Raw genomic sequence first — 18,443 nt, forward strand, 5'->3', positions numbered from 1 at the left:
TGCGTGTCCAATGAGAATAAGCATCTTAGACGCATATGAATATCGGCTTTTATAGTACATGAGTTAACAGCATTTAGGTAGCATGCAAAAGAAATCCATTCAACTCAAAGGCCCCACAGATTACCAACAGAGTCCCAGTTATATTCTATTTTTTACAAAAAAAAAATAAAAAATAAACCATACAACCCCTTGAATATTACGGATGACTGGTGGTAACAAGATACAGTTTGAAGTAGGAACAAAATGGCGCAGAGGTACCACATAATCCCATGATACAGCAAGTAATTAAAATAATGGAAAAACATAACATGAAACGAAAAGGCAGTAAGAACAGATGTTAATATATTAAAATATTCAGCATGACCTCCTCTGGTTTTGAAAGAAGAAAGAAGCTTGATTGCGTGTTCCATTTGGACTCGAGAATCATCCCAACTCCTCCAAAGTGAGTCCGTATTTACCTTCCAACAAGTCCACCGTTGAGGAAAAGGCACTAAAACCCAGGTAACACATGTTTTTCTTTTGTATATTTAAAAATTCAATATGATGAATATTACTTTTTGGCAGCAATATTTAATCAAATGAAGTCAAAATATTTGTAGCAGAGCCCACTAGACTAATATTCAGCTTTTTCAGCTTTCCTGTCTCAAAATGAAGAGCAGGAACTTACCAGCCGGGTCTAATGATGCGGTATTTGCCGTGTGCTGATAGGTCCACCACGGTGGAACCGAGGCGGCTCTGGTCTCCTATTGGTCCGCCGTCCACCACCACGGCTAACTTGGGCCAAAGATCCTGAAACTCCTTCGAATAAAGTTAAAAAAAAAAAAAAAAAAAAAACAAAAAAAAAAAAAAAAAAAGAAGATACTTGTGTTGGATCAAATGCTAACGCTAACAAAACGTCAGTCAATTGCCGCCACAATATACTAAAAAATTTCTACAAAACAGCTAACAGCAGCTAAATCAATGCTAACTAAGGGTTACTACGGGCCACGGCTGCATATTAGCAAAACTTAACAACAAGCTGCTGGTTTGTTTGTGTTGTTAAAGAATGCAATTCTTGCCGCCATTTTGTGGCATCTAGCTTAGCGTTCCCCCCACATTGATACTCACATGGACGGCCACGGTGCTGTTTTGCGCGCTGACGTTGGCGCTGGTTAGCGCCAGAGGCTCGGCGCACATCTGACAAAGACGACGCATGAAGGCGCAGTCCGGAATACGCACGCCTACAAGCTAGGCGTGACAACATCATCAACGATCCATTCCACTTCAATAAATTGCGTGAATTTAACAGCGCGACTTACCGACGTGAACGGGTTGAGCTCTTTGTTGAGCAACGCCGACCTTTCCAGCACCAGTGTGACCGGGCCTGGCAGGAGGTCGCGGAGGAGCTCCTCTTTCACCTTCACCTTACAGTATCTGCATATGGAGGCAAGATCTTTTGTCTCGAGTTGTGAGTTAGTGATAATCCTAGGCGGATTGTAAACGTAAAATAAGGACAATTACACCTTGTGTACTTCATCAAACCACATAACTTTCGAAACTGAGCTAGCTTAATACTAGCACACAATGCAAAGTGCTGTAGATGGACTGTCAGGTTTACCGGTTTGACATCTATTAAACACGCAAAAAAGGAGAGAAAACACTCAATTCAGGGCTCGCGAGGAGAGAGGAGAGGAACTGAGTGGTACAATTCACTTCTGCGCTCTCTGAAGATTCCTCTCCTCACCCTCTCTTTTTATTTGGTTTCCACGCCCCTAGTTACATGGGTGTTCCAACCCTAAAAATGCAAATGCAAGGCATAGTTGGAACACAGTGTACTTGTTTGTCTGTGTTATGCATGTGATTGTGGTCAAGTTTGCAATCATTTCTTAACAGAAAACAGGCGGCCTCAGCAGACTGGCTCGAACCAGTCTGCTGCATTAGTTGTTGTGGTTCTTCAGCTTTTTGCGTCATCTTCAAATAGCCAGGCTATGTGAATGTGAGTGGGAACAGACCAAAGCATTCTTCATTGGAAGCAGAAGCAATTCGTCTTTGCAAGCAGAAGCAGTTTTTCATTGCAGCAAATGTATAATAAGTTATTATTTACAATTATTCCTACATGGGCTAACGAAAACTAGCATTGATTTTGTTATTATCCCTTTAGCAAAGGATATTTGAAAATAAACAGTATATAGACAACACAGATAATATATTCATGATATTAATATAGCATAAAAATATAAAAATACAGTGAATCAAATGTCCACACAAACTTTTCTGCTCTGTATTACCTGAAAAAGTAAGTTGGCGAAAGACACACTTGTGGAGTTCTGACTTTGAGGCAGAATTTGAAAGTTTCTACTGAAAAATGTTCTTACTTGTATATGTCGTGGATTTCTCCCACACAAATGGCCAAAGGCTTCTGCTCGTTGCGCCCCTTGATGCCGTAGATCTCGCGGACAGCGGCCGAGTTCTGGGCCAGGCACGCCAGGCCGTAGATGGTGTCGGTGGGCACGGCGACCACGTGGCCGTCCTGGAGGGCCTTCACCGTGCAGCTCAGGATGTCAGCAACATCTGAAGAGAGCGGTATTAAAAGGTATTACATATAAGCTAACTTTTTGCATTCATGTCACATGGATTTTTCAAAAACTCGTTATCTCTGACTGTGCTGCTGATTTGAAAAAATATATAATAAAATAAACATCCATGTCATTTGATCAAAGCAAAGTGATCTCTTGGGAGATGGAATGTGGACAATAATATAAATTTTATGTTGGTTTAAAAATAGACATGGTGGTGGAAATTCAAACATATTTACATGCTCACTGTCATCATACACGCAACCATGTTGCTCAAACCAACTTTAACTAAGTCATCGTTACCATTTTTCATATTTAGTAGCTGTACTGTACTAGCAGACCAGTCCAACAAGTGCACAGTACACATGACTATCTGATGCAACACGCCGACATCTTTACGTTGCCTCCTCTTTCAACTCTATAAATCTTAAAACAATAAAAATAGAAAGTTTTAACTCAAGATAGTCGCCTGTACTTCGCCTCAATGTTGAATTCTTACCTGTCCGAGCCTCCAATGGTACAAACGGCCCGTCGCCGGTGGCCGCCGCCAAATGCAACACTTTGGTCTTCAGCCGTTTGCACATTTCACTTCCGACTCGGCAAACTTCAAGAGAACTGTGAGAAGCTCTGTATGTAATTATTCGCACTGCCAACTCCTTAAAACAATTCATGAAATTGCGTCAGCCAAGAACAGTTGACAGGGCGAAGAGGAGAAACATGTTGCCGCCGGTGGAGGACACGAGCCAGTGCGGAAGTGAACTCTTCCGGGTTACGCCCTCAAGCCATGACGACATATTTCTTAAAGATGTAGTAACACGTTTTTATTATCTATTTTATTACTTCTATTGATTGAAAGCATTGTTCGGACAATTTCAATGAGAATATAGCTTTATATTCATAGCAACAACAACAACAACAACAACAAAATACTCTAAATGATACTTTTCACGGTCGACGCAATCTCAACCAATAAAACGCGCAATTAACGAGCCCTTCATTATGGGTATTTCTATCACCTGTGGGTTATTGACTTGTATTCGTTCTGTGAAAAGAAAGTTGTTACGTGTGGCTTGGTAAAACTCTGAGATCCACAATGTCTGAGACTAATGATGAAAGTGCCCCTGCAATGGAAACGGTCAGTGTGGGGGATTTTAAGAAAGGGTTCTGTTTGCCTAATCATTTGCATTGTTTCATAGAAGGTGGAGGATGTTGATGAGAGGATATGGAAGGTGTCTGAGAACATAACTTTGTGCAACAAAATCCTGGAGGACTTGAAAGATCTCAATCAGGTTCTCAAGGTGAGCAGCTTCATTCCAACTTGCAACTTCACTTTTTAATGTTCCTTGGTTGTTTCCCCACAGACGAAATCTCTCCAGGATGTGACTTTGCCGCCACAAACATGACCGACTTCATGCTAAAATAATAAAACAATGACACTGTTCTGAGACAATAAGGTTTTATTAGTATATCACTCTTATTTGAGAAAGTTATCATATTACTTTGTACGAAACGAGCATATGCAAACATTTAACATTATACATTCTCTTTTTAAAAAATACAAATCCTTGCATCCCTTTGGAAGCACGTACTGTAGTTTAATTTTCCTCATTACATGGCGTCGTCAAATAAATGTTTTTCTTTGCAATAAATCTGCTTCCAAACAAGTGTCAAAAACAGTTGTCATCTGTCAAATTGTAAGATGGAGGCAAAAGGCAGAGCTGGTTAGCCGGCACATTGTTTACCCATAAAGCTCAGAATTGAAAAGAAACGCTGTGTATACATTTATAGTTTTTTCTTATTTTTAAACAAAGTAATTCTTAAAACAGAATCTTTCATTAACTCAAGTGTTCCTTCAATGCAGACTGGTATTGAACCGGTTTCCTCAAGAGGGAGGCATTCTTAAGTGTTCACATCATCCTAGATGCAAAAGATAACTTTTTATATCTGTGTAGTTGGCATGAGTGGCAATATATCTTTCTCTCTATATATATTATACCTAATATTTGCAACTGGAGTGATGCATATAAAAATACTCTAAACACGACTATTTAACAAACAAAGGAAGAAGCTATTGTGTCGGGGCGTCTGTGCATGCCTCTGAATGCCTTTACTTAAAAATTGCATAGTTAATTCTTCGTACGTGTGAATAATGTTTCCTCTTAACATTTGGACCCTCATAATACTGCATATCTGGAATGGTTCTGAGAGTTTACAGCGTGCACATTTGTAGTCTTTATCGCACATCTAAACTGGCCATTTGATTGGTTCTTGGGGAATGAAGCTGTCGATGAGAAAAAAGAAACTGTTTGCACTCATTTTCTGCATTGAAGCAAGGGAAAAACTTTTGTTCAGTTTACAAAAGTGTTACAAGTATGTGACCGAATGTTGGCAACAAATTAGTTTTTCATCTACTAAAAAACAAAACAAAAATAAAACAACCTTTTGATGCTTTGCACTAAAATGTACTGTATACATACGGTTGCTATTTAAATCAGGGTAGGGAACCTTTTTCAGGTGTCTTTGAACAATAATAAATTTACAGGGGGGGAAAAAAAAGTTCAACATTACTCACAAAAGTTTGGAATATTCAGCTTCTGGGTGAAAATTCACGATGATCCTACTAAAATGCATGACCTTTCTTGTGAACATACTATGTTTTATCACAGTTATACTTAATTAGTACATAATTTCATCATATACCTGTGGCTAAAAAGAATATTTGAAGTTCAACCAGAAATTTCACCTGAAAGCAGAATATCCCAAATTTTTGGTGAGTAGCTTACACTGTTTTTGGGCATCAGCTGGGATCGTTTCCAGCACACCTACGACACTCACGAGAACAAGCCGTTTAGAAAATGATGGGCTGTACAGTAGGTTTCCCACCCACAGTTTTGAAATGCTTTAAGTTACAGCTATCGTGAACAAAACTGGTGGTATGGTAAAGAGCGCATTAAAATGCAAAACAAAATGGAGGGAGCCGGGATCATTTATGAGCCGATGCGTCCCTGAGAGGGCCATAACCCAATAATGACAGTAGTTTGCTAGTTGTGGTTTCAGTGAGGACATTTTCTCTCGTGGAACATTTTTCTTCCTGAAGAGGAAAGTCATTCAGTAACACAGACAAAACAAACAAAGACGCATGTGTGATCAGAATAAATTAATAAAACTCTTCAACTATCATAACAGTATTGCCAGTAGGAAATTAAAGGCTTAAATAAATTACAATGTACAACTTTAAATTAGGTTTAAGTTAGAGGGAAGCGATGGAGCCATTTTGACAAGGCGGCTCAAATCTGAATGAGAAAGAAGTCGCATCTTTTGACTCGTTGACTAGCGTGTGCACAGGTGACGGTTGTGCTGGGAGCTACTCTCCATCAGTGCATTAAAACCAGCTCTAAGCATGTGTCAGGATTCTTTCCAAGTGCAGTACAACACACCTGCTCCGAGCCAGCAAAACGGCAACTCTCGCCATTTCAGTGTCTGGACAGCACAGTTACTGGATGTCATCAGTGACGTATATACAATTTCAATACGTGTATTATTAACAACCCTCCTAAAAGAACAAAAAAAAAAAAAAAAAAAAACTCTTCTACTGCATTTTCCCTGCATTAATTGCGGTTGTCTGTTAACAGTGAACTCAACTACTGCAAAAAGACTCAAAAGTTTGTGCAGGTATGTTGCACAATGCCACAGAGAGGAGAATGCACTGAAGGTACAGGAGGTTGGAAAGCACGCGCTATTTAAGGAGAGAGGCGAGGCATCGCACGCGCACACTTGTCTAAGGGTTGCCTTCGGTGGCCATGCTGAAGTCGTCGGCGACGAGCAGCAGGGCCTCGATGTTGGCCGCCGTCTCGGGGCTTTGTAGCGAGAGGAAGTCCGACACATCCATGTTAGCCAGCGCATGTGATGATGCCGACGGCGGCGTGGGGAATGTCTGCGTGGGGGAGGGATCGACTGCACCCACCTTGGAGGAGGACTCGGGGAGGCAGCATGGAGAAGAGGAGGAGGAGGGGGCGGCGGGATGGGACGGCTGCGCTGGAGGGAGAGTAGGAGGAGGAGCAGGAGGTGGAGGGGCGTCTTGTGGTTGCTGTGGTGCAGAGGTGGAGGCTGCCGAGCAGGCGTTCTTGTCCTTCGCCGTGTCCCTGCAGGCGCAGTGACACTGGCACGACTCTTCCTGCTTGATGATGATGACGGGCAGGCTCAGGCCGATCTGCTGGACTGAGTTTCCTGAAAAGACAATTTAGAGGAAGGACATTTAAATTCAGTGACAAAAGGGAAGATAGTTAAGTGCTGCCATTAAAATCTGCATTAACTCATTCAAACCCAAACACGTGTAAACACGTTTTTAATACTTTGTTGTTCACTCCCAAAAGTGTATTTACACGTTTTTTTGTATTTTTTTATTTTTTTATACAAGAGCAGACAGAAGGCTTTAAAGTAGAGATAGATCGATATGCTTTTTTCAGGGCCGATACCGATTCCGATTATCGGTAGTCAAGGAGGCAGATAACCGATATTTGAAGCCGATATTCATTTGCAGTAAAAGTTAAAATGTTGGCACCAAATTTTTGAATAATGCAAACCCTAACAGTTCTTTACAATGGATTCTCACACTGCACTTTTCATTTTACATCCTTCTATCTGCAATAAGACGTTGGTGGCGGGGGGAGTTAAATGTGGGGCCAATGTGACATTATCTTTTATAGCATTTGGGATACTTGTAGTTTTATTCTATAAATGTTATATTTTTTTATTTTGAAGTAATAGGAGGAACCCTGTCATTCAAAATGCTGCTGCTGTGCAGCTGTGGCATTACTTATTACTACAGCAAAAAAAAAAAAAAAAAATTCCATGAGAAAAACTATTCATCCCTGAACACCATACAGTTCTTGTAGACCTTATTATGATTATTGTTATTGTTACCATATAGACAGTTTTGATAAGCTGAGGATCTTAAATCGAGAACAGCAATATCATGCTACTCCTCTCTACAAGAGAACTGTCAAAAGACACTTCATCATGTAGTTTACTGCCACTTAGGATGCCCCAATCAACGCTGAAAAAGGTAGAGTAAAATAACTTGGTTATAATAATAGTAAGAATAACTTGGTTAAACAGACATTGTTGCGGTGGACCGCTGCCACTTTCTGCTGTTTAATGTGTTTTACACTTATAGACACGTGTGTGTATATGGGCCCACTATTCTCTCACTACTGTACTGTACTGTATCACTTAATGGCACAGATGTACTTGTCTAAATAATAACTGGGCTGCAACATTGCTAATTCACATTAACAAGCACTGTCTTAGCTGTCCATATGAATAGTTACTAACACACGAGAAAGTTATACAACACACCAAACATGAGCTCATTATTCAAAGTATGAGGCACGTAACGAAATTACATCACTGAACATTAATTGCAGCCGACTACGGCCGTAGATGTTCCATATTAGTGGCATCCATTTTGAGAGGATAATGTCCCAACTGACGGCAGACATGACGTGAAAAGAGAGACAAAACGAGCAAATAAGCACACTATACTTTAGTGCACTTCTCTACTAATCCCAAACATACGGAAGAGAACACGTTCGTGTAGTTAAACGGTGTTTGAGACACTTAATTAGTTACGGAGCGGACTTTAACGAGGTGCACAACGAGCTGTCAATCAAATCAACGTCGAAGCTTAAGGCACACAATGGCAAACCAGTGCAACAAATAAACACAATATAAAGTAACTAAACGCTATTTAGTGTCACTGTGGCATCTCACTGCATAATAACCGCTATGCAACAAGTAGTGGACGTGACCCAGAATGCAATGTGTGCGTCACGAGAGATAAATATAATGACGTTACTCTACTCTTAACATGGAACTAGACAATATAATAATGACAACTGTTAATATTTGGAACCTTTGTAGCAAACATTATTTACTTAATTAAGTGAAAATGTGTGTGATTCCCTCCCTGAGTAGTTCAAGTAGCGAATTAGCTACTGGGTGTTAGCCTCCATGCTAAGCTGAACACACCACTGTTAGCTAGCGGGGATTCAATGCAAGGCAATGCAGCTCCATTCATATAGTGCATTTAATATACAACATAATTCAATGTGTTTAGCTTATCATGGTGAAAAGTTCAGCGGAGTCTCTTCTCTTTTAACTTACCTTCGAAGCATGTGTCTCGCGTTGTGGGTGCGTGTGTGACCGGCTACTGTGATACAGGCATACACTACTGATTGGTTCTGGCTCTTGCACGGCTAACCAATCAAATGCTGCTATGGGCGTTACATTGCTGGAGTTGGACTCCATAACAGACAGAGACGCTCTGGGCTGCATTCGAAGCGAAAAGACGGAGTTTTAAATGGATCGCTCATATCGGCCGTCAGATTAATAAAACAGACCGATACCGATATGTACCAATATGTCAAATATCGGCCCCGATTATCGGCCCGGCCGATTATCGGTCTATCTCTACTTTAAAGGGATAGTTCGGATTTTTTTGACAAACAACTTGTAGACCAGTGTGTGTCTATCAGCTGTATGTGGGGCGCCACGCAGTGATACGAACGAACAGAAAAATAGTGCCCGGCGGTAATGGAGTCTGACTTTTTTTTCAGGAGGACGTTTTGTGTGCAAATGTGTCACTCTTTTGAACACAAACTGTTTTTAGAAGAAAAACGCTTTATTTAGGTGGCCCCAGCCAACTTTCCGGACTATTTTCCTCTCATCCAACACCGGACCAGAACTCGTGTCACAGAATGCTGTCAGGGGTAAGGGTTAGGGTTAGGGTTAGTCAGTGCTGATCGCATACCACTGGAGGTGAGAATGAAATAGAGATTCATGTCAAAAAAATCCGAACTATCCCTTTAATGCAGCTTCTGACACGAAGATGTAGCTTAAAGCAATGCTTGTTATTAAAAACAAAAAAAGCCAGCAGGTGGCAGCAGAGTATAAGAGATCAGCCAGGGCCATGTTGCAACAAGCTCTTTTTGTCAGTGTTTTTACAGGAATATGAATAATGATGAAACTTAGCTATATTCTAATACTAATTGCTGCAAACCAGAAAGAGATATCAATATATTTTTTTCCTAATGAAAGAAGAGACTCTAATGTTTCTTTTGGCATGTTCCATGTTTATATAGCAACAGAACACAATATTCTGTGGGCCTTGCAAAATCAGTAGTAAACCGCCAGGAGCAAAAGTGGTTCAGTGAAAATGGCTGGGAGGGAATGAGTCAAGGACCATCATTTTCTATTTCTGAAGGCTCAAAAAAAAAAATATAATAAAATAAATAAATAAATAAAAATCTTACCAGCATTGCCTCCCACTGGTATGGCTGTAGTAAAGAACACCTTCTCCACTTTTGGACCACCTTGTGACTGCGAAAGAATATTTGACATGAAGGAATAAGCAGCACAAGAATCAATGTGATGAGTCATCGCCGCGTTTCACACTCACTGCTTGTTCGGGATTCTGCTGGCTGTTGGCGGCGCTGCTCAGGATCCACTGAAGGTTCTGGTCCGACATAACCAGGCTGGGCTGCAGCAGGTTCTGAGTTGGTGCAATTGTGATAGTGGCTGGTCCGGAACCGGAGGTAGTGTTACTGGCCAAAGGCACAGGTTGAGCTACAGCTGTCAGAGCATCCGAGGTGGCGCCCGCAACGGCAGTCGAAGAGCCCGGCAACGGGGCCGCGGGAGCGGGTGTGGAGATGGGAGGAGCAGGAGAAGGAGGTTGGGCAACGTTTTCCTGCTGAAGGAATGTCGACGACAGTGTGACGTAGTGCTGCGGGGCCACGTGGTTCGGCGCTTGGACGGAAGCCTGAACGGGCCCATCGGGCATGTGCACGAAAGCGGTCTGTTGAGAGGAGGAGGTGGCGGTGGTGGCGGGCGTGAGGGTCTGAGGAGGAGGAGGAGCCTCCACGACGGCGGCCGGGCGGGAGCAGGCGGATGTGAGAGAGAAAGAAATCAGAGATGACGCTTCCGTCACCGTCGGCGGGGTGGGCGTCTCCAGGCCGAAGCGCTCGGCAAGACTCTCTGAGGATGAGAGAGCAAGCAAGCGTGGATCAGCAGACAACAAACAAAAACAAAAAAAAAAGATTCAGAGACGTCGTTATACCGCTAGGCTGGGCTTCATCTTGGCTAACGCTATTTTCAGGACTCTGGAACATGAGCTCAAAGATTTTCACAGGGGTCACATTGTTCAGGTCCAAATTCTGTGCCTGGAATGATTACGAAAACAAAATAATAATGATGATGATAATAATAATAATAATAATAACAACAATAATAATAATAATCATAATAACGGCTGCACGATATTGGGAAAAATTGACATTGCAATTTTTTTTGGTCTGCGATATATATATTATGATATTAAAAATGGAAGAATTTTCACTGGATGACTTGAATAACAGTTTGGGAAGAATTTGTTTAACTCACCATGACACTATTGTATTCATATAAATGGACTGCTTTTTATATAGCGCTTTGGTGGCCAAATCGCTTGACAATGTTAAACACGCATTGCATTTAGTCACCATTGTAATGAATGGGGGTAATTTTTTCAAATCAAATTTTTGTCTTAGGAATGTGGCAAATACAAAAAAAAAAATAATAATAATTATTGTACTGTACTCAAGTCTCCATGACATGAATAATCAATAGTAAAAGTCGTTTTGGGGGTGAACTACTACTTTGCTTGCTTTAAAAAAAAGAAAAAAAGAAATAAAAACATTGCACGTCTTGCGATGTGTCTACCGCGCATGCGCACGTCGCGATTGCGATGTTCAAAGGATATATCGTGCAGGCCTAATAATAATAATAATAATAAAAATCCCTTTGTAAAGTGCAACAGATGAGGGTTAAAACAAATTACAGTCAATAAAACAGTTAAAATCATAAAAAAAAAAAAAAATGGTACTTAAATTTGCACCAGTTCCAAATCAGCATCGAAATGGCAATCCTAACCTCTAACGCTCAATCTGAAAGCAACATCGATTGTGACCATACAGTGGAGCTGGACTTACATTGTGTAGTTGCTCTCGCAGCTCCGAGTCAGTCGAGATCAAACTTAAGTCACTGAGGCACAGTGAATGATTTGCATCCTATTTAAAAAAAAAAAAAAAAAAAGATGAATGAGAGTGACTTAATCTGGCAACTTGTCTCAGAAACAAGATGTAAGTGTTAGATACAGCGACTGAATAATATTGTCGCTTGGCCAGCAACACAACACACGGTGTCGTGACTCACTTCGGACAGCGGGTGCATGAGGGTGACGCTGAAGGGCTGGCCCTTGTCGTGACCCCGGATGTGACTCTTCAAACTGTACTGGCTGCTAAACGTCTTCTCGCAGCCGTCACTTGGACAGTTGAAAGGCTTCTCGCCTGTAAAAGGATCGATACTCACAATCAGACTGCAAAGTGAAGACGGGATAATCTTTCATTTTAATCCAACGAGGCTTTGCTTTCACATGAACGAAACCCTCAGTCTGATTAGCATTTATTTTCTACAAAGACAGATTTGAAAAGAAAGCCACAGGCCATAGCATAACATACTGTAGACTATTTAATGGCTACTGAACTTTACTCACAGTAAATGTACTGTACTGGTTAAAAAAAAAAAAGTTTGGTTACATTATGCATAGTATTAAGTCTCATTCACTGACTGCCCTTCACAAGTATACTTGTCAATTACATTTTTTTTTCAAAGGGGACAGGTGCAGGAGTATCTGATTCTGCGCCATTTCAACAAACTTGGAAACAACTTTACTGACGAACAACCACCAGTAGATGACAACATTGCCGATTTTATACAAAATAAACACAGTTTGAGAGTCCATGGGAAGAAATGGCTGCATTTTGTGCAACCTACTTCTTTCTACTGTTGATCACAAAACAATGTAAAAAGGCAGAAATGCCAGAGTCCATTCTGTCATTTGGCAGATTCGATGTATACATACTAATTGAACACAATATCGTGTGGGCATTAAAATTTGGAAATTTTCTAAAATAGCAGTGATTTTATTTTATTTTATTTTATTTTTTATACATGTAATTCCTTTCATGTAGCACTAGAGGGAGCCTTTTAATTAGAAATTAGTACAAAATTACAACAAATTTTAAAGTCGGAAACTTTCCATGGAAAAATTGAAATGTATGCATAAAAGAGGAATTTACTCTAATTTGAAAGATTGCACTTAATAGGGAAACTTCCTAAGACATGTTTTAGCGTAAACGTGACAAACACGATCAGACTGCATGCAAAGTACTTTTTTCCCAATGTAAAATATGTGATTTGGCGCAATAAATGTTGGGAGTTGGCAAATGTCTCCTTGGGTAAGCCAGTGCAATGAAAGACACAACGTACCTGTGTGTGTCCGTACGTGGGTTTTTAGGTGATGACTTGCTGCAAAAGCTTTACCGCAGCCGTCGTGGTCGCACCTTGGGAGGAAAAAAAAAAAAAAAGTCAAAAATATCTCCTAATGAATGTTGTTTCTTTCTTCTCAACTGGTTTATATCGGCACTGCTCACCGGAAAGGCTTCTCTCCAGTGTGCGTGCGAATGTGCTTCCTCAAGTCGCTGAGAGTGGTGAAGTACTTTGTGCATCCCTCAGATTCACAGTTGAATGTTTTGCCTGTGTGGAGTCTCTGGTGTGCTTTAAGCCTGCGGAGACAATCGAGACGAGTTCACCATCAGTGACCATTTTAAAAAATAACGTTGCAAATTACGATACGTGATTCACCAACACAAACAAAACGAGTGGCTGTCAATCACCATCTCAACATTATCCGACATTACCTGTACAAGGTGTTGAAGGCCTTCTCGCAGCCCTGCACGTCGCACTCGAACGGCTTCTCCTTGGTGTGCACGCGGACGTGGATTTTGAGGCTGTACGAGGTGAGGAAGGCCTTGCCGCAGCCTTGCTGGTTGCACACGAAGGTGTACTCGCCGCGGTGGGTCTTCTGGTGCGTGCGCAGGTTCCCCGCCGTGCTGTACGTCCGCGTGCAGCCTTCAAACATGCACTGGTAACGTTTCACCTGAGACGCGCGTGGGAAACGGAGAACAAGGAAGGAAGGGAGGGAGGGTGATCAGAATGGTGGATTTAAATGAATTGTTTTTCTGTTGCGGAAAAAAAAAACAGGATGTATTTATTAATTCACATTTAACGAGGTGAACGCATGTGACTGATAAGCGTGGCCTTAAAAAAACATAGTGACTCAGACACCGTCAGCACATGAAGTGAGCGAGGTCCACTGTTGCAGCATATGATACAATGCAGCACATCTATGTCTATTTTCAAGCAGGACGCCATCAATCTCTGACTCTCTTCACTCATACGCTCACAGCTTCAGGGCAACGGGCTTTTAAGTTCTCTGGAATGTGGCTGTAGACGGCACAAGAATCTAGACGGAAAATCCAACAATGCACACACACTGAACAAAAACAGTAGCACCAATCATGACTGTGTATACAAGAGACGAGTGTTCATGCTGTTTGTTTGATGAACTGCAACCGCATTATTTCTACTTGCGCAATCTCATAAGATCCAATTGAAGAGCTGAACGAAAAACAAATATAAAAACTGAGCAATAATATCTTGGCAAAGCCCCAGTTTTTGAATGTCATAATATTGCGCAAGCTAGCATATGTTAATCAGTACCAAAAACAGGAAGTGAGCCATCTTCCCTTTCGTTGTGACTCATGATACTGTTTCGACATCATATTTCTGTGTAGTGCAATATGTAGAACAGGAGAATCAATTATCATCATGTGTATATGTATTCATAAAAACATTCAATACAAATACTTTCAACCAGTAGCTGGAAGGGGGCTTATACAAAGAGTATCATAGTTCTACTTCTTGGGCTAACATGTATTTGTGCAAATGTATTTTGTGCTCGCATTTTTCAGTTCTTGAATAAATTGAAGCACAACATGAGTAACAGTAACAGATAAGAAAATCAGTTTGCTTTCACGGCGGACTACAGACAGCTGACAAAACGTACTATTGAGTGGCTGAAATTCCGAACATTTTGACATTTTTCTTCCCTAAATACTGCAATTGTGCATTTTTCACAGCCCTTCTGCTCGGAGGAAAAGTCGGCGCCACTGGACAGTCTACGCCGGTTAGCTAGGATGGATGGCGGTGGAGCTGAGGACGCGAACGTCACCGCTGGACGCGGTGGTTTACGCGGGTCGTGGAGTGGATGGAGGTTCGGCGCTTGGAGGAGAGGCAGTTTGGATGGGACCGGAAAATTGGACCATTCTTTTTTGTGTGTATGGTGCTCATCGCGCAGCTGCTTGTTTATGAGCTAGCTTATAAGCAAACTTAGCTTGTAGCAAACGTGTGTGACGTCATGCATGCTGAGATCACGTCTCTGATCAACTGCTGAAAGGAGGCTGATTCTGTCCTCTTTCATCTAAAAACTGCTTCAAACATCAAACATCAAAGCGTATGTAAGGATGGAAGAATATTGATTTGTTGTAACTGTATTGTATTGGTGTTAATGTTTTATGTTATGTTTGTTTGTTTTTTTGTCTCTTTCTGTAAAGCGCTTTGTGACAGTTCAGGCTGTTTGAAAGAGCTATATAAATAAACTTGAGTTGAGTTGAGTTAATATGTTTTCAATGACTTCTTCCCAAGCATTGTTTTAAACATACACAAGCAATGAATTAATCCGTATAATGTAACTACAACAACTTCACAAAATTCTACCAAACAAGTGCTGAATAAACATCAGTTAGTAAATCACAAGTCAGATTCCAATAATACAAAAAAATGGGATCACTAACTTTTCATGTTTTGTGAGACTCCACTTCTTAAACACTGAATTAATGTTGACAATATGTTATGTTAGGAAATAAATACAATTTACTTATAAAAATAAATACATTAAAAATCTATATAATCTACATATAAAAAGAAAGAAAAAGCCAACCAACTATCCAAAATGAAGCACATGGGCCATGTCAATTTTAGCAGATGCCAATTGGACAGCGGGCCGCAAATCGCCATGATTTGGACACCAATGCTCTAAATGATTGATTATCAATAAATTTAGTGACCACTTAATTGTCAATTAATCAATTAACTCATTCACTCCCAGCCATTTTCCACTGACGCAACCCCTTTCGCTCCCAGCTGGGAGCAGGATTTTGAGTGATTTTGCAAGGCCCTCAGAATATTGTGTTCTTTTGCTAGAAAACATGGTACCTACCAAAAGAAAGATTAATCTCTCTTCTTTCATCAGGAAAAAAAAAGTATAATTCTATCTGTTTCCCCTTTTGCAGCAATTAGCATTAGAATATAGCTAAGTTTCATCATTATTCACAAATCTGTTTAGAATTGTGGGGAAACAGCTTGTTTTCAACATGGCCCTGGTTGATCTCTTATACTCTGCTGCCATCTGCTGGCCGCTTTTTTAATTACTGCCATTTTTTTCACCCATTCACTGAATTTGAGAGGCTGCATCAAATCCTTCTGTATGCTCTAGCATAAAAAAACAAAAAACATATAAATACGTCTTTGGGACACTTAAAACGTTTAAAATAGAACATATTTATACGTTTTTGGGAGCGAATTAGTTACTTGTTGCACCTTTTATATTATGTTATTCATAAGTGAAGGTGTGCCTGTGCAGGTTTACCTCTGTCTGCTTGGTCTCCGGACACTCCGAGTGCAGGGTGAGGGTGGCGCCCTCGATGTTGCGTGGCATGGGGGTGGAGCCCGGATTAATGGTGAACTGGATCTGGTCCGGCGAGATGGTGTGATGCACATAGCCTTGCGACATGGCGTCTGGGTCGGCCATGAAAGCCAGCGAGCCATCCTCCTCGTCGCCTTCCCCTTCCGTCAGGAAGGTGACGCCATCTTCGTCGCCCCCGCAGTGGCCCTCCTCCTCGCCCTCCTCGTCCAGCCGGATGGGATCCCGCTCGATGAGCACGGTGGTGCGGTCGTACACGCGGCCGCTGGACGACGATGGCTCCGCCATCAGGTGCTCGCCTTTGTCGAATCGGAGCTTGTCTTCGTCGTCCTCGTCACCCCCTTCCAAGGATTCCACCTCTACCTCAAAGTACAGCGGCACCTCTGTTCGAGGGCCATTTTCGGACATCGTCACTTAGTGACCCTTAGTGAGGCTCCTTTCTTTTGGCCAAGGAGGACTTGCACACTTCACTCTGCGAATGGCTCAATCTGAGGAAACACATAATAGGTTTCAATCAGCTTCTATGATTTTGACAATATTACAACAGCCATTTGTGCGCTCATTTGCTGACGCCCACCTCACTCACCAGGTTCAGCCACACCTTTTCAAGGGATACACACTTAAAGCAACACTAAAGAACTTTCAGTTTATGTTTCTATGTTATCCATGTACCGGAGTGACACATTCCTTGTGATTTTCTAACAATACTTGAGCAATAAAGTTGAGTGTAATCTTTCCTTTTAAAACATTTGTGTTTTTTTTTTTTTTTTTTTTTTTTTAATTAAAACGGATCAACAGCATATCCATTCATTTCAATAGCAAAAAGAAGACATCTGGAGGCACCACTGCACGATAGTTACTTGTTAACTTGTCAACTGTTCCAACAGGTCGTATCGAAAGGAAAGACAAATAAATGAAACTCAAAAATGGACCTTTCACGTCCGTGACACAGCAGCATTGAAAATGAAATACTCCAAAGATCATCACTCACCTTTGAAACGACCTCACAACCAACCGTCTGTCCCTGTCATATTTTTGGGGGGCTACATGAAAGGCGACCTCACGTTGTGCCGTTACAAATACACAAACACGCAGTAGTCTGTTTATCGCGGAATAATCCCCAAAATATTCACATTGGTGGGTTATGTCATGATTGTTTTTTTGTTTTTTCAGATGAGAGGCTCAGTTAGCATCACCTCCTCAGATGAAATGCTAACAAGCCTCTACAGATATTTCATTTTATTTTTTTATATAACCATTAATGTATCTCGTTGTATCATACCAGCCGTGATACGCAACAGTCAAATTACGACAATTTAATCTTTACACATACAGTCCATCGATTTGACATTCAACACCGACACGTAAGATTAGCTTTAGCTCGGTCACCTAACATTATAAGAGATGCTAGCAGCTAACTTAGCCCAGATGCTAATCACTTACCGTTTTAATGTCGACAGCTGACCTCAAAAATTCTCAAGGCTTTCCGACAAGCATTTTTTTCCCCGTGTGACAACCCGACACACTCGCTTTTCCCGACTCACAAACCCGGTGGCGACGTTAAATGGATTTTATTTACCTGAGCCGGATTTTTGTGGGTTTATATTCCCGTGTTTTGGGATGTTTAGCACTGTATAGCCTCCCTAGGATACCAAACAACGTCAAACGCGTAAAGTATTCCCGGTGCATTGTGGGAAATTTGGACAACAACTCAATAACAACCGCTAAGCGTAAACTCATTTCGAAACTGACAGTGTCGTTTAATTTTTAATTCTCAGTGGTTTATTTTTCATATAACTTAGTATAAGGCATCCATCAAATTGTTAAAATAAAAACTTAAAATACTGGTAGATAACAGTCTGTCACATAAGTTTATAAGATAGAATGCATTTTTTTTTATTTATTTAAAACATTTACAGCAAATATCACATTAATAATAATTGTTTTTTGTAACCTGTACAATTGTGCACATGTGGTGTAAAACAAGTTTTTTTTCGGGATTGGTTCAATCTCCCTTTTGAACGCTACTACAGTCCCCTAAAAACAAAACAAACAAAACAAAAAACCTACATTTATGTCACATTTTCTCATTTTTAAGATCACCACCATTTTCTATGACTCATACTTTGGTAAATGTAAAATCCATTTTAGTAGACTCGTGTTAAATTTGTCTGATGTTCACAAACTTT

General features: G+C 40.9%; 2 protein-coding genes and 1 long non-coding RNA gene across 3 annotated transcripts; 1 reads left to right on the forward strand and 2 right to left on the reverse strand.

Annotated features, from left to right (window-relative positions):
* Positions 1-25: 25 nt before the first annotated feature.
* Positions 26-3,331, reverse strand: yrdc (yrdC N(6)-threonylcarbamoyltransferase domain containing). The gene is made up of 6 exons (XM_077526928.1): positions 3,055-3,331; positions 2,355-2,550; positions 1,299-1,413; positions 1,108-1,227; positions 668-798; positions 26-490 (listed from the first exon to the last, which is right to left on the reverse strand). Exons 1-6 carry the CDS (start codon positions 3,224-3,226, stop codon positions 424-426), a joined length of 801 nt encoding a protein of 266 aa, XP_077383054.1. The 5' UTR covers positions 3,227-3,331; the 3' UTR covers positions 26-423.
* Positions 3,332-3,491: 160 nt separating this feature from the next.
* On the forward strand, positions 3,492-4,008 carry LOC144022566 (uncharacterized). The gene is made up of 3 exons (XR_013284363.1): positions 3,492-3,690; positions 3,752-3,853; positions 3,917-4,008. It is a non-coding gene; the product is annotated as an uncharacterized LOC144022566 (long non-coding RNA).
* A 2,176-nt stretch (positions 4,009-6,184) lies between these two features.
* Positions 6,185-17,919, reverse strand: mtf1 (metal-regulatory transcription factor 1). Its single transcript, XM_077527472.1, has 11 exons — positions 17,698-17,919; positions 16,201-16,742; positions 13,352-13,590; positions 13,085-13,216; positions 12,921-12,994; positions 11,805-11,938; positions 11,582-11,659; positions 10,672-10,774; positions 10,015-10,589; positions 9,869-9,935; positions 6,185-6,782 (listed from the first exon to the last, which is right to left on the reverse strand). The coding sequence occupies exons 2-11, from the start codon at positions 16,660-16,662 to the stop codon at positions 6,334-6,336; spliced, it is 2,313 nt and encodes a 770-aa protein (XP_077383598.1). The 5' UTR covers positions 16,663-16,742; positions 17,698-17,919; the 3' UTR covers positions 6,185-6,333.
* Between the last annotated feature and the right edge of the window lie 524 nt (positions 17,920-18,443).

The sequence above is a fragment of the Festucalex cinctus genome, chromosome 7 (assembly GCF_051991245.1).
Source record: "Festucalex cinctus isolate MCC-2025b chromosome 7, RoL_Fcin_1.0, whole genome shotgun sequence".
Lineage (NCBI taxonomy): Eukaryota > Metazoa > Chordata > Actinopteri > Syngnathiformes > Syngnathidae > Festucalex > Festucalex cinctus.

Coding starts and splice junctions, on each gene's coding strand:
- yrdc (XM_077526928.1), bottom strand. CDS start 3,226: ATGAATTGTTTTAAGGAGTTGGCAGTGCGAATAATTACATACAGAGCT. Junction 1,414..2,354: donor GAAATCCACGACATATACAA/GTAAGAACATTT, acceptor CTCCATATGCAG/ATACTGTAAGGTGAAGGTGA. Junction 799..1,107: donor ACAGCACCGTGGCCGTCCAT/GTGAGTATCAAT, acceptor CTTTATTCGAAG/GAGTTTCAGGATCTTTGGCC.
- mtf1 (XM_077527472.1), bottom strand. CDS start 16,662: ATGTCCGAAAATGGCCCTCGAACAGAGGTGCCGCTGTACTTTGAGGTA. Junction 13,217..13,351: donor GCCTTCAACACCTTGTACAG/GTAATGTCGGAT, acceptor TTGTCTCCGCAG/GCTTAAAGCACACCAGAGAC. Junction 11,660..11,804: donor TCATGCACCCGCTGTCCGAA/GTGAGTCACGAC, acceptor TTTTTTAAATAG/GATGCAAATCATTCACTGTG.